The sequence below is a fragment of the Mytilus galloprovincialis genome, chromosome 13, assembly GCF_965363235.1.
Source record: "Mytilus galloprovincialis chromosome 13, xbMytGall1.hap1.1, whole genome shotgun sequence".
Classification (NCBI taxonomy): domain Eukaryota; kingdom Metazoa; phylum Mollusca; class Bivalvia; order Mytilida; family Mytilidae; genus Mytilus; species Mytilus galloprovincialis.
Genome location: NC_134850.1, coordinates 21,576,167 through 21,592,739, shown reverse-complemented (window position 1 = coordinate 21,592,739; position 16,573 = coordinate 21,576,167). Strand labels below are relative to the sequence as shown.

At 32.4% G+C, this 16,573-nt stretch overlaps 1 protein-coding gene across 1 annotated transcript in view; it reads right to left on the bottom strand.

Moving 5' to 3' along the window:
- Window positions 1-253: 253 nt before the first annotated feature.
- The window catches only part of LOC143056750 (caspase-2-like), a 158,973-nt gene continuing 142,653 nt past the window's right edge, over window positions 254-16,573 (bottom strand). Inside the window, exon 15 of the mRNA XM_076229900.1 lies at window positions 254-1,141. Coding sequence (XP_076086015.1) covers window positions 911-1,141 — 231 coding nt within the window. The 3' untranslated portion in view covers window positions 254-910. The remainder of the gene's footprint in view (window positions 1,142-16,573) is intronic.

Sequence of the window (16,573 nt, the reverse complement as noted above, 5' to 3'; positions counted from 1 at the left end):
GTCATTTGTAATTTTAGAGTTGTGCCCGTTCATAAGGCAAATCGCAATTTTTATTATTCAAAGGTATATGTTTGTGTCGTGTTTTGGAAGAATTTGATTGTTCAGTTGCTTTTGTATTTTGGTGATGTTGTACCCTTTTAGACTATATATATATTATATTTTGTAGTGCACTGTATCATACTTTTATTCGGTCATTATATATATGTGTGTGTATATAAGTGGGACTTCTAAATATTAAAAGTTAAACCAATAGTTCATGTAATATCATGTTTAATAAAATTTAAAAAAAGCAACATAACATCAAATACACACGTTATTCAAATAATTTCAATTTTAGTTTTAAACTTCTATCATATTAATTGTTGTCGAATATTCAGAGTTAGATGTTATGGCACTAAATTGACATATTATTTTAAATGCATTTTTTGGGGTAAACATTTATTTTTTAATCATAGAATTTAATTTCTCTAGTCAATGAGAGAGTCACTATCCTGACTAATCCAATATATCTATAATACTCATATAAATTATATGAAACTGTTTTTTTTTTTTTTGAATTATTGAAAGTGATTTTGGATCATTCTGCATTTTTGAAATCTATTTTGTTATGAATCATTATTATCTATAAAATTATCAGTTGTATTTTAATATATTTTATCAACTATTTACTGAGAAATTGTTAAGAGTCAATTACTACAAATAATATACAAAAAGTTAGTCATAACTTCATAAATAACACTATATATGTAATTTTAGTAAAAGAAAAAGTAAGATAAGGTACAATTTAACATTTTTTTATGAATTATTTTCTTTAATCTCATACAATATTCCATTAGAAATAAGCCTCTTTTTTCAGGACCAATATGTTCCTAAAAATTTAACTGCATAATGTGAAGTTCGTAGGGTAACTTTAACTTGCTGTGGTAACTGGTAGGCCAGACATTGAAGTAGATAAATTTACAGGCTCGACGCCTTTATATACAGTTAATTTGAACTCAAGTCCAGGAAAAAAGTAAAGTTCTTTGTCTTCAGAATATTCTAGTAAGACAATTTGTGCAACAGGTTTTTTCTCTACAGTACCACTGTTTTTTCCATCGACTGTCACCTTAGGAATCAAAGTTTGGTCCAGACAAATGTTCGCCTGCAAAAACAAAATTAATGTAAATTTCTCAGATTGAATCATTTAATTCTACGGAAAACTTTGATAACTCTTAATTGCAAATATCTATGATTTCCTCATGCCCAGTCGTAGATAGTTTGTAAAAATGGGATTTATCTGTTAACCTTTTTCATTTTGGTAATGTTTCTGTTTCGAACTCTTGACATATAGGCTTGATTTTCCGATTCCCGAAATATATATTTTTAATGTAATTGACTCAGTATGGGATTCATGTATATGAAAACATATTATATCAAAGTGTATGTGCGGGAATTTCTCGCTACATTGCAGACCTGTTGGTGACCTTCTGCTGTTGTTTTTTCTATGGTCGGGTTGTTGTCTCTTTGATACATTCCCCGTTTTCATTCTCAATTTTATACACAATTGTTTGAAAGAGATTAGAGCAGTATTTTACAAATAAATTAGACCTATGTAAGAACACAAAGCTGAAAATCATATGTATCACGCGAAATGTAATTTTACATGAATTGCTACGTAATTACTTAATGTTTTACAACTGCACTATTTTTAACTCAGCACATGTGCCTTGTGGAAAAAATAAATGAACACATAAACTGAAAATATCCATTTACGTTTAAAGATTCTGCATTATATACATTTTTACAATCTTTATTTGGCCTCGTCAACTTTTATTAATTAAACGTCACTGATGAGTCTTTTGTAGACGAGATCAATGTCCTAATCCTTAATTCTCATACTTAATATACATCAAGATAATCTTTAAAAGCAAGTTCGACTACCTATTTTTGATATATTGGCCTGACAGACGACAAGAATGATTGACAGGGCCGAGATACCTACAAGATGTTGGATTTTTTTTATGTTACATAATTTTAGCAATTGTTTTGTATTCATCAAATACCTCTTTCAATAATTCCATAAAAGATTTTTTATATGCGAAGTTCTTGAACACGTGTATGAGTGCTTGAATGAAGTATGAACCAATCATGTTTTCACCAATTATCCATGGACCTTGTTCTGTAAATAACAATTCTGACTATTAGCATGTGCAAAAAATACTGTGGATTCATTTATTTTCGTGGGTACCAATTTTCGTGGATTGAGGAAAAATTGCATTTTCATGGACATGTGATTTCGTGGTTTTCCAAAAGTCTGCATTTAATCATACAGCAAATTTGCAATTCGTTGAACATTTAAATTCATGGTTTCCCTGTTCCCACGAAATACACGAAAATTGGTATCCAACGAATAATAATGAATCCACAGTAGATATAGGAAGATGTGTACTAATGAGTACTAATGAGACAACTCTCCATCGATTTATTTTTTTAGTTTTAAAAGCAAACCATTATATGTCAAAGTACGGTTTCAAAACTTATATCTTTAGCCATGCTCTACACTATGAAAAGATCTGTGTCCATGCTCACCTTGCCGCCTAAACTTGCTTAGATTTGTAATTTTACTTACAAATGATATATAAATGGCCCTTAAACTCAGTTTCCCATATTTTAATGTATATAATGTATGCTACAGTTAAGTTAAAATAAAAGAATGATATAATTACACCAATAAACGTCGTGATGCTGACACAAATGACCGAGCTCAAGCTTAACTCGGTGACAACTGTGACAATTTCTATATATCTTATCATGATTTTTATTTCACAGATATAATAAGTATGATGCTCTATCGTATATTGTTTAAATATCTTTAAGTGTGTGATTTGCACATATTTTTTTGGATTTGATGGACTTCAACAACGCATTTTTGCGCCTGTCCCATGTCAATAGACTCTGGATTTCGTAAGGGACGACATCAAACGTTCAATGTAGGAAAAAAAAACTTAATTCACATAGTTTTTTCACCCCCCCCCCCCCCCCCCCCCAATCCCCTCTCTTAACTTAATTTTGGAAAAATTGATTTACCAATAGGGATATATATAAAAATCGATTTTTGAATATACAAAACTTGTAGAATTTTAAGCCCCCACCCCCAAACTATTTGATTTAAGTTTTTTTTTATCCTACATCGATCTTTTGATGTCGTCCCTAAGTCTTTTATAATTTCAAATTTTAGTTTCTCGTGTACATTTTGGAGTTTAGTATGACGTCCATTTTCACTTAACTAGTATATTTTTTTATTTGGGGGCCAGCTGAGGCACGCCGCCGGGTGCGGGAGTTTATCGCTGCCTTGACGACTCATTGATGGCCATCGGCTGTTGTCCGCTCTTTGGTCGGGTTGTTGTCTCTTAGACACTTTCCCCATTACCAATCGCATTTTTAATCATCAACATATGTTTTCTTTTGATTCCTGATTACTACTTGAAAAGGACGTTGTAAAGAACGACTAAAATGATGGCCAATTGATAAGTATCGGTGTTATCATGTAGGTCTTATATTACAAGCGGCATATGTTTGTGGTTTAAGATTTTTAGATCAGAGAAGAGTCGTTCGGTATCATATAAACAAATCGACTATCTCTGATTTTGCTATTGTGACATTTTAACTAGTCGCAAATTTATACGACAGGAAAAAACTCCTAGCAGGAGACATTTACACATGTCAAAGTATCACCCTGAATCAAAGTTTTGAAAACACTTCTCATATCTAATATCAAAACATAATGATCTATTACATTAATATGATTAAGTAAAAGCGAAAATGGAGTTGAAAATTAATTAAATATAAACCAGATAACTATACATCAATTGCTACTAGATATAAATAACTAGAGTAAATCAATAAGAGGCCATATTAATCTTTACCTATTCTTGGGTAACTAGATACCATAAATATGTCGTCTGTGTTTGGTTCACCTCTCTTGATAATATCATTTGTTGTAGAATCTGTTTGATCCAAAGGTTCAGTGTTGTCTAAAATTAAACGTAAACAGTTTAATATACAGGTTAAATACAAGTACGCAAGATACCCTTCAAACTTATTTGACTAAGGGGTTATACAAGATAATATGTTGTTTTGCAATAAACTCTTTTCGGCAGACAAAATATATGTATAGAAAATGTACAACACAAAAAAGGAACCTAGATTAAACTTTACTAGAACACACCCGCGAAATCGCGGGCATTCAGATCGTAGTTTAAAGTATGTAAAGTGTTGTTTGAAGAATTTTGTAAAATATTGAATGACTGGAGAATTTCAGCAAACGTATCATGAGTCATAGGTTATTGGGGATAGGAAAATGTTTTTTTTATCCCTCCTCCTATATTTCCTAAATTCCTAATTTTTGATTTTCTATCAATTTCAATATGAACATACCTTTAGTATGTTGTGAACATTTAAGTAAGGAGCCTGTAATTCAGTGGTTGTCGTTTGTTTATGTGTTACATATTTGTTTTTCGCTCATTTTTTGTACACAAATAAGGCCGCTAGTTTTCTCGTTTGAATTGTTTTACATTGTCATTTCGGGGCCTTTTAAAGCTGAGTATGCGGTATGGGCTTTGCTCGTTGTTGAAGGCCGTATGGTGACCTATTGTTGTTAATTTCTGTGTCATTTTGGTCTCTTGTGGAGAGTTGTCTCGACATGGCAATCATACCACATCTTCTTTTTTTTTGTAATCAGTGAATTTTGTAAAAGATTTAATGACGGAGAATTTCAGAAAAGGTATCAAAAGTTCACATGATTAATTTTAGCGCTTATCTGTATATTATGAACATTCATTACTATATAAATAAAGTGTATTTACTTTCAATTCTAAGTTTACTAATCGATCCATGGTGGTCATTGATATAGTATACAGACCCTCTATTTAATAAACTTTGTGACCGCCGTGGATAGGTATGGGCTTTGCTCGTTGTTGAAGGCCGTATGGTGACCTATAGTTGTTAATTTCTGTGTGATTTTGGTCTCTTGTGGAGAGTTGTCTCGACATGGCAATCATACCACATCTTCTTTTTTTTTGTAATCAATGAATTTTGTAAAAGATTTAATGACGGAGAATTTCAGAAAAGGTATCAAAAGTTCACATGAATAATTTTAGCGCTTATCTGTATATTATGAACATTAATTACTATATAAATAAAGTGTATTTACTTTCAATTCTAAGTTTACTAATCGATCCATGGTGGTCATTGATATAGTATACAGACCCTCTATTTAATAAACTTTGTGACCGCCGTGGATAGGTATGGGCTTTGCTCGTTGTTGAAGGCCGTATGGTGACCTATAGTTGTTAATTTCTGTGTGATTTTGGTCTCTTGTGGAGAGTTGTCTCGACATGGCAATCATACCACATCTTCTTTTTTTTTTGTAATCAATGAATTTTGTAAAAGATTTAATGACGGAGAATTTCAGAAAAGGTATCAAAAGTTCACATGAATAATTTTAGCGCTTATCTGTATATTATGAACATTCATTACTATATAAATAAAGTGTATTTACTTTCAATTCTAAGTTTACTAATCGATCCATGGTGGTCATTGATATAGTATACAGACCCTCTATTTGATAAACTCTGTGACCGCCGTGGATAGTAAACTTGAAAATGATAGCAGATAGAATTAAAATTCACTTTATAAAGTTAAATTTGTAGTATATGTATGTTCAAAGTATACAGAAAAACGCAAACCGGAAGTCTAATCTGACTTAAAATTTCGTCCAATGACGGGACAATATCCGGATGCCTTTTTCTCGTTTTTCTCCCAAAATAACTCAATCTGAATAATCATATGAATGCATGACACATGCGACTATGCACTGTACCTATAGGACACAGAGGCGTGTTGATTAATTTATTGTGGAAAGAAGAGAAGCGACACCCAAAATGAGGTCTTCTCGTTTAATAGTATAGATATATTCCGACAATAAACATCTGATTATACCTCCCTCCTCCTTTTTCTATCAAAGAGATTGCAGAAAATGAAATGAATAACACACAGTAAAATCTGTTTTGGAAAATATTGTATCTCCAAATTATTAAAATTTTTGGTAACAAAATATAGACAAATGAAGAAAGGAAAACACTGAACAACACATATAAACTATATGAAGAAGTGCATTTCTAAATAAATGGAATTATTTGGCAATGCTTTGATGTTACATAATAATTCATGCCCATCAGAATGTACATGTATATAACAAAATAGCTTCGCCATAAGGAAATATCCTCATGTATGTATGTGGAATACAAATTTTAGTACATTCTATAACAGGAACGTAAAGCAAAAGTAAAAGTTTGAAAAACCCCGTCGAAATTGCCGTATTTAAATTAAATATTTTTAACACACTGTTTCATTTTTCGTGGATTTGAGCGTTTAATTTCGCCATTTGGCTAGGGACTGTCCGTCGAATTTTCCTTGAATTAAGGTACTTTGTTATTTTACTTTTTTCGACGTTTAAGGTATTGCAATGATTTTCTTATGTTTATTTCAGAAATAATTATAATCTAAAATTGCAAAATTATTATTATTTAATGATTTATTAAAAAAAAGTACCTTGGAAACTGTAGGTTTGGACAAATATAACTTTTGGTTTCCCTTTGAAATGTTTACATTCTTTAACGATATTTAAAATTTCATTTTTTGGAATGAAGAATCCTTCTTCATGTTCTTTGTCATAAATCTTTGCTGCTTCACACTTTATTTCCCCTGACAAAAACAATATAGCCAAGCTATCATACTGGGAAGAAGTATCATTTTCGATCTCAATTAATTTCGTTTTCAAGAACTTTTTGATTTCTTGAAAAAAGAAAGGAAACTTTTTTATTAATTATTTTATTTAACTGTACAGACAGAGTTCTTCACATATACATAGATGTGTAAATAAGGGATAAAAAGTTTAAAAAAAGAGTAGTATACAAAACAACTAGTGTCTGCAACATGTTTACATTCGGAATGAAAAGACGTCCAATGAATTGCAAAGACATATTACATATCACATACAATTTGAATATAGAAGACACACAATGAATGAAAACTCAATTTGTTTTGATTTTAATTAATCTTAAGTACACAGTATAGAGAATTAAATACATAGCGACACGAACCAAACTTAAAACCGTGTAGTGTCAGAATATATGTACGAAATGCAGATGTTACTCTACACGTGGCACCCGTCGTGTTTCTCATGTTTGTTAAAATCCGCTGATTTGTGTAATTCGGTATTTCACATTTGGGGAAAAGAGGACGGATTTGTCTTTACGACAATTGGCAGATATCTGGCGTCATCTGTAAAACAGGTATTCAATAATGGTCACTCATCTCAGGATTGCGTCCGTAAAGTTTACTTAGAAATGGTTTCAACTTTATGACATGGCTAACTACCTTCTCGGGATCGAACTTTTACAACAAAAATAATGATAGGAATACAAACCATACTCCAAGTAATAGTTCAAGTCCTTAACCTCTTGTAAATTTTTTCAGATAACAAAAAGGAATGGTACAATATGGTTACTGTACATGATCACAATCATTAGTACCTAGTATTTTAAGAAATTTCTATCAAACCATTGTAGTCACAAGGTATTGCGGTTACAACACTTCAACAAATGTTATAAAAAATGCTTAAAAGTCCTCTTCTAACGTAACATGGTCATCTCAAAATAGTGGAAATATATACCAGGGTATCACCAGCCCAGTAGTCAGCACATCTGTGTTGACTTGAGTTATCATTGATATGTTCATAGTTATAAATTAACTGTTAACAAAACTTTGAAATACTAAGGCTTTTCTACCTCAGGAATAGATTACTTTAGCTGTATTTGGCAAAACGTTTAGGAATTTTTTGGTCCTCAATGCTTCGTACTTAATTTGGCCTTTTTAACATTTTTTTATTCGAGCGTCACTGATGAGTCTTTTGTAGACGAAACGCGCGTCTGGCGTATAATTAAAATTTTAATCCTGGTATCTATGATGAGTTTATAAACATTGGATAAATAAATATAAAAACAAGCATAAGTACGTTTTTATTTGTCTGTGTTGCGTTCATTTGATCATAGTCTAAGAAATGTTTAATTCCCAACTATATGAAGGGCCACATCAAATATAAAGTTGAATATCATTAAAATGTGAAAATCCAAAATGTCGTGTCAAATACGACTATAGCAATAGCCCACTGGTTGTAAACACTTATCATCCATAACAGGCTTATCCATTTGTACGCCAGACATACTAGCCGTCCTCGTCAAACTTAAGTTTAAATGATATACCTCTTTTGTCAAATTTTCAACCTGGTCGCCAGCTTTTAAATCATATCCCATGTATTTCAATAGCTGACACATGTTGGATTTATCAAAGTCTGAATTTCTGATACATTCTGAATACCTCTCTGCACATCCCTCTGTCTCCTTCTTGTCTTTCTCGTTCTGGCTTTCTAGACATGGTATGCACTGAGGACTGGATATCAAAATAAACTTTCCTCTGTATTCACTTCTCATTCAGTAAATCTTCAAACAAGTTAAGATTCAATTAGATTTTGACATACGTCTTACATTTCGTATACTTAAAGAACCATATTTGTGGGTTGAAATTGTTGGAGTTTCAAATATGAATGAGGTTGTTGAAAATTGACACCTTTATGAAAATCTCACCCCTGTCCCCAAATGTATTAACAATATGAATTACACTAAATAAGTTATTATAATTGATATTTGAAGGTTGTGTGTTGCAACTGTATGAGTATTAAAGTACACAAAATGGACAACAAATAATCATCCATGAACTTTGAAATATCAAAACGCTGCCCATTGGCAATACATAATAAACAAATAATCTAAAATTACTTCAAATAAACTATTACAAGATCCTACGTATTTCCACTAAAAGAGAAGGTTCTTAAATCAAAAATATTAATTTTTTAATTAAGTAAGACTAGAGAGACGCATCATCAGAGCTGTACTGAAAAAATACATGCAACTCACTTCTTAATTGACACCTTTGGTCAAGTGATGTATATTTTGAAATAACATATTAATTTGTCAAATATGTATTCTTCATTTTTTATTTGAGTGTAGAAATTCCCTTCAGATGATATGACATCTTTCTTCTGCACGGTGTTTCCACCAGCTGTGAAGTCTGGTCATTCAGGTACTAAATGCAACATTAAAAATAAAGGATTTAAAATAATCAGATCAAAACTAGCATAAGATAATTTTTACAATACATTTTTTTATGTATATATATATAATGTATATATATTATGTATATTATATAAGTGCCTATATATAGCAGCACATGACATACAAATCTATGGGAGTGTGGATTAATCAGTACAGAGATTAATTCAATTACACAAATAAAATTATAGATTGCCTAACAATGTAATTTGAACAAACTATTTAGTATGTAAATATAAGAATGTTTAAAATATTTACAAAATGATGAAAATAAACGCAATATTACGCTAGACCAACTAGCTCTATCAAGCGTGCATCTATCCAGGTGAAATCGGATGTAAATGATACGAAACTTTTGCAGCTTAATGTATATGTTACACTTAGCTGCCTTAAAAATAAGAAAAGTTTGCAGCTCAATGTCTATGTTGCACTTGAATTTAGCTGCCTTGAAAATAAGAAAATTTTGCAGCTCAATGTATATGTTGCACTTGGATTTAGCTGCCTTGAAAATACGTAATTGGTAGTTGAAGTTACCAACGTCCATTGGCCAATATTACGGGATAAAAAGGAAGATGCTTTGTTTTAAATTATTCTTTATCTTTCCTGTATCTTTTCTCGTTTTTTTCGTTAAGACCATCAGGTTCTAAAGTGTTGAGTTGGTGGATAAAAAAGTTCTCTTCTCCTTCTCGCCGTGGTGTCCCACTCGGTGTTGACTTCTATAATTTGGAAAGTAACATTATCAAAAGAATGTTTCGTTGAACGAAGATGTCTTGTGAGAGGACAGTTTTTGTCGGTTTTGTACGATGAACGATGGTTACTGAGCCGAATATTAAATTTGTCCATTGTTTCTTCCACATACTGAATGCCACAAGTGTCACATGTTAATATATAAATTGAGTTCTCTGTTTTACAGTTGGAATTGGAGAAGATGGTATAATTTTGTTTAGTAACGGATCTGATGAAAGACTGCTTGTATTTGCAGCTTTACAACACAAACAATTCCTTCGACAACATTGTTTGTAGCAACCGGGCGATGGAGTAGGCTGCTTTGCCAATACAGATGTCACAAGTTCGTCAAGGATGTTTTTATGTCTTCTAAAGGCCATGACTGGTGGTGATGACAATACTTTTTAAGATTTAAATCATTTTCTAAAATTTTACAATGCTTCTGAACAATGGATGACACATTTTTAAAATCAGGATGGTAAGTGAGTACAAGGGGTGTTCTGTTAGCTGCCTTATTCTTATCTTTGTACTGAAGAAGTTCTTGGCGACTAGTTCTATTTGGCCCCGTTCGAAAGCACTATCAATGATGTTGTTACTGTATCCTCGAACAACTAGATGTTTACGAAGTTGTTCAAAGTCTAGCATTTTTCGTATTTTCAGTAGAGCATATTCTCTTGATTCGCAATGCCCGGCTGAATGGGATACAACGGGATCAGTGTTTATGATGGCAACTTTTAGGAGAAAGGAATTGATGTTAGTCCGTTTGTTTGGTATGAAGGTCCGTTATAATGGTTCCGTTCTTGAATTAACTCGTAGTATCGAGGAAGTTCATTTTCTCCATAGATGATTCATATGTAAATTTTATTGAATGGTGGAAAGAGTTACAGTGTTCTAGAAATTCATTAAGATGTTCTTGTGAATCTGTTCATTTGAAATAAATATCGTCAATGAATCGGAATCATGACAAGGGCTGATATGGAACACTAGCTAAGAGTCGTTTTTCAAGTTGGCCCACGAATATGTTGGCATATAACGGGGCAAGTTTTGTGCCCAAACTAGTACGACTATCTGGAGATAGTGTTTTTCATTGAAAGAGAAGTTGTTATTCCCCAGTACTAGTTTCTGAAGTGTAACAAGGCAATCAGTAGGAGGATTGTTTTCACTACGAGTGTTCCATGCCTCTCCACACGCTGCTATTCCTTCGTCTTATGGAATGTTAGTATTTAAAGAAGACACGTCCATGGATGCAAGGATAGTATTGTTTGGTAAAGGATTGGGGCTTTCAATTTTCTTTAGATAATAAGTTGTATCTTGAATGAATGAGGGTAGTTCTTTCACATGAGGTCTTAGATGATGGTCCACAAATTCTGATATCTTTTCAGTTGGATGACTATTTGCTGACACAATTGGTCGACCTTGATTGTCCGTTTTCTGTATTTTAGGCAACATATAGAATCGTCCGGCCTTTGCTTCGTTCTCAAGAGGTCGGAGATAATCAAAGGTGTCATTGTCTATATGCTTATTGTCGAACATCTCTTGAAGGATGGTGTTGATCCTTCGAATGGTATTAAGCGTTGGATCTGTGGTTAATTGTTTATAAAAAATGGAGTTTGATTCACCTCTGCTATATAATCTGTTTTATTCATGACAACCACAGCGCCCCCTTTGTCGGCAGGTTTTTTTTAACAATATCCTCTCGATCTTTTAACGCTTTCGAAGCTATACTTTCTGACTTGGATAAATTATAATTCTTGTATTTGTTATACAGGACTTTATATCAGACCTCACGTAGGTAATGAATGACTCCAAATTATCATTTTTACTCTTTGGTGGTTTACATGAACTTTTTTTCCTAAATTTTTGGATGGGCGTGACGTCTTCATTGGTGTCAGTATCTGAATCTGTTTATCCGGCTTCTTCGAGGTTTTTCTTGCCCCTATTGTAGAAAAAACTTTCAAACGTAAACGTCTAGCGTATTGGTCTAGGGCTTCGTCTATCTGAAAGTTATTTACAGTTGGTGGGATAGGACAGAAGTTTAAACCTTTTCTTAAAAGACATTCCGCAGCACGTGTAAGTTCTTTAGATGACAAATTTACAACAATGCATTCAGTTTTTGTTTCAGTCTTTTAGATTTTCTTTTTCTAGGGATCTTATGGTTTTTTGTATTAATATCATTCATATGCTGATTTAAATGGACAGTGTTAATTTTATCTCTTTGAAATTTATTCCTTTGTTTTTCAATATCTGCGAGGTGACGTTTAATTACTGCTAAATCGTCACGGGAAATGTTACTATTGTTGATGATATCTGATATTTCATTTACAATTTGTTTGTAATTTGTGGTTGTTAAAGAAAGTAACAGTTGAAGAGGCTGGATTGAACAGTTAAACAGAATTTCATTCCAACGGCACATGAATCTTTTGGATTTTTGTCCCGGTGCCTGGGGACTCACTTTGATGTTAAAACCTTTTGGTACAGTTTTACTTTGAATATAATTATTTATAATTATAGTTATAGTTGTTTCATGTCTGTCAATTTTTTTCCCCGGAAATTGGTTTCCACTAGTCATTTTGGATCCTTTATAGCTTGCTACTATGTGTGATCTTAGCCTAGGCTATGCTTTTTGTTAAAGGCTGAACTCTGACCTATCATTGTTTTCTTTTTACACATTCTAACTTTGATAGAGTGCTGTCTCATCAGCACTAATTACATATCTTCTTATATCTTTTTATAACTTTGGCTATTGCTGTTGTGTTAGTTTTTGCGTTATAGATATTTCACATTCTCATGTCAGTAATTCTACGTAGTGCATCAATCAAATACTTGTTCTAAATATATATCAATGGAGTCAATGTTAAGGCAATATTTAAGATAATCGTATCTGCCTTTGTCCATGATATATTATATTAATTGTAATAGAACCAATTGTATTGTTTTTTTTATTTACCCTGTTATTTGGGAATTTGTAGTATTTTATTTTGTATTATTCTCAGGGGCTTGTGTGGTTACCACTAGAGCACATGTTCATAACATTTTAACAGAATCTACAACGAAGAGCTTATGATCTGATCAAGCTAGAACATACAAACTATAATGAAGGTTCAGAAAAGGCAGCATTTGAGAGGCTGAAGTGCATGTCATCTTCATAAATGTATAAAAGATATATCAAAATGGCTTTTCAAAGACGATGTGAAAAGGGTCGATGAGTTGTTGATAAGGCCAAAGAAAATGCAATATGTTTGCTGTCTCCCTACCTAGTCTACTTTTTAATGACTATCCACATGGAAAGGCACTGTTTAACTGAAGAGAATATCCTTAAATTATCTTTATAATATATTAAAAAAATAACAAAGTTAATTTACCTACCTATTTTATTTATTCCTTGAGGCAGGATTTGAGTATATATTTGTTTGCCAGTGTGAAGAAACTTGTTTGTTATAAAGTCTATAAACGGGACAAAAATATGTTTGTTGAGTGATGATTGTTTACTTAATATACTTGTACTGAGTTTGAATTTTATTCGCTAAACAACAAATTAATTTCATTTGAATGAATATCATATTGCCACATTCAAAGTTTAAGAGCATTGAAAACCCAAACCACCCAAGATAATCGAGTTTTGAATTGTTCATGACTGAGTTTAATGAAAAATTTGGACAACTTAAAAAACGGTATGGTTCTGAGTGGCTTGAAGAATCGCAAAAGATTTAAGTATTATAATTTTATATTCTCTCCGTTACACTTACACTGATAGGTTTACATAATTGGATATTCTCTCCGGTATTTCGTCTTATCTCGCTCAAGCGCTTAGCTGATCATCTACATCTATATAAGTTAAGCACTTAGCACTTCAGTTTTCTCCGGCAAAAATCCAGCTGAATTCACCAAAAGAAATTACTGAGGGGAGGAGGTGGGTAGTATATCTGGTAAGTGTAACTCCGTTCACAAAATTCAAATTTATGAACCAAATTATATAATTTTCTTTTGTTGTACAACAATAACATTGAGAATGGGAATAGGGAATGTGTTAAAGAGGCAACAACCCGACCATGCAGGGAACAGAAAACAGCAGAAGGTCACCAACATGTCTTCAATACAGCAAGAAACTCCCGAACCCGGAGGCGTCCTTCAGCTGGCCCCTAAACAAATTTATATATACTAGTTCAGTGATAATGAACGCCATACTAAACTCCAAATTGTACACAAGAAACTGAAATCAAATATAATACAAGACTATTTTACAGAGTTTGTCTTTAGTGCCGTGTGGAGGCAGTAGAGTGCCTCCCCGTGCTTCAGGTTTATGCTCTTATAATATACTAGATTATGGAGTGTGTGTCCGAACGAGAACTGCTCTAGTTCATTACTTTAGGAATATTTATCAAAAAGTAGTATTTCAATATTCAGCCCCATTCTACTATTTAGTCAGCCATCAGTCCTACCCTGATATACCCCATCTTTTTCGGGTAATTAATACTGATAGCGTTTGACATTTTTAGCCGAACAAATTTATCCATTTTATATAACTTAAATTATTGTATGCTGGTTCAAATTCTGGACGCCAATCTTTGCTCCTTTATTATATAACTCACTAACAAAACAATTATGAAGCTTAGAAATGGAAAATTACTAAATACTAAACTTGTTCAAAGGGTATCTACACGTCTCAATCTTCAAAATCGGTTATCTAAAAATACTACCATCGCTAACATTTTTAACAATAAAAATCGTGGTTACCCTTCTATCGATAAGTGTCATGCCAAAAAATGACTTACATGTCCCCGTCTTTCCACCAACAATACGGTAAGGTCCACGTTTAATGGTCGCACATTTTCTTTAAATTTTGAAACTGATATAACTTGAAAAACAAACAGTATTATTTATATACTCACATGAAACAAACCGGGGTGTGGTATTCAGTACGTAGGAGAAACTGGACGATATTTATCTAAACGCACTCAAGAACATCTGTATCGTTTTAAAAGACCCAATAAATTCAAAAGTATCATTTACCAACACCTTAAGAAGCACAATCATCCTTTTAAATATTTAGCAGTTCAACCTTTAGAAGTAGTAAATAAGCAGCCCGGTGAATCGCATTCAAAGTTTGTACGATCACGGAAAATAATTGAATTAAATTGGATTAAAAAATTACAGACAGTTTACCCTCTCGGTCTAAATGATAATATCATGGGAATTGGTAATATATCTAGAACCAATTCCGTTAACATTTTGGATATAGTTTCTAAAACTGTTCGTAAAAAACGTTCTCACGGTCGTAGAACAAATCGCAATCAAAGAAAATTTCGGGCCAATCATACCAATATTTCGGACCTAATTTCTATTTCAAAAAACAACGGCAGACATTATCTGTTAACAAAACTCTGTTCGTTACCGGTTAATAAGTTAATTAAAATTTTGGAGGATTGCAACACAATTTCATATAGCAGTCCTAAGTATGAAATTGTTCAAATTATTATGGCATATTGTTATTCTAAATTATTTCCCAAAATTGATCGCCCTGAAGATCATAAAAAACATTTTATTAAAATTAAGTATGTCAATAAAGGCTTTGATTTTGTAAATATTGCCGGTATATTTAACGACCATTCTGTTAAAGAACAAATTCCTGGATATTTTGACAATACTGAGCTACCTCTTATTTGTTATATTTACAAGAAATCTACCCGGAAATTTGTGTTTAATTATAGTCAATTGTGTAAAGATGTTAATATCAGTGAAAATACACCTACTTCATGTAATTGCAGTAATTCCGAATATATTTATGGACCCATTTCCCATGTTATAACAGGAGATCTTAACATCGTTCAAGACCGAGAGTTAAAATCATTCCTCAGTAAAGGACCTAAATATCGTCCCCCGTCAATTATTAATTGGAATGAGTGTCGTAATATCATCCACGACTCACTCCATACTTACTGTATGAAATGGATAAAACGGGAAAAAGCTGACAAAAAATCTTTGGACTCTTTTTTTAATTCAGTAATGAAGATAGTTGATATACGTATTCAACATTTTAAAGAACATTTTACTACTAACAATAACCACAATAAACCTATTTCTCGTATCAAACATAAACTAAAAGAACTAGCCAAGGAATTTGTTTTTGTCCCGGCCGATAAAGCTGCTAATAATATTATTATTGTTTGACGTAAATTTTACATTGAGGTTTTGAAAAAGGAAATCACCAATTCACCAACATTCCAACTGACTCCATTTTCAGAAAACGAAATCTGTAACAAACATAAACTTTTAGCCACCGCTTTACAAGCAGAGCCAAATACAATGAAAGTCCCAACTATGTATTGGCTTCCAAAGCTACACAAAACCCCTTACAAATATAGATTTATTTCGTCTTCAAGCCATTGTTCAACTACTAAATTGTCTATTCTTCTTACCAGCACACTTGGTACAATTAAAAACCTGATAATAAATTGTTCAAATAAGGCCTTCGAAAATAGTGGAATAAATTACTTTTGGAGTGTCAAGAACTCGTTGGAAGTACTTGATAAATTGCATGCTTATATCGGTGATTTTGAATCTGTTCAAAGTTTTGATTTTTCTACCCTGTATACCACATTGCCTCACATTCTCATTAAGAAAAAATTCACACACCTAAT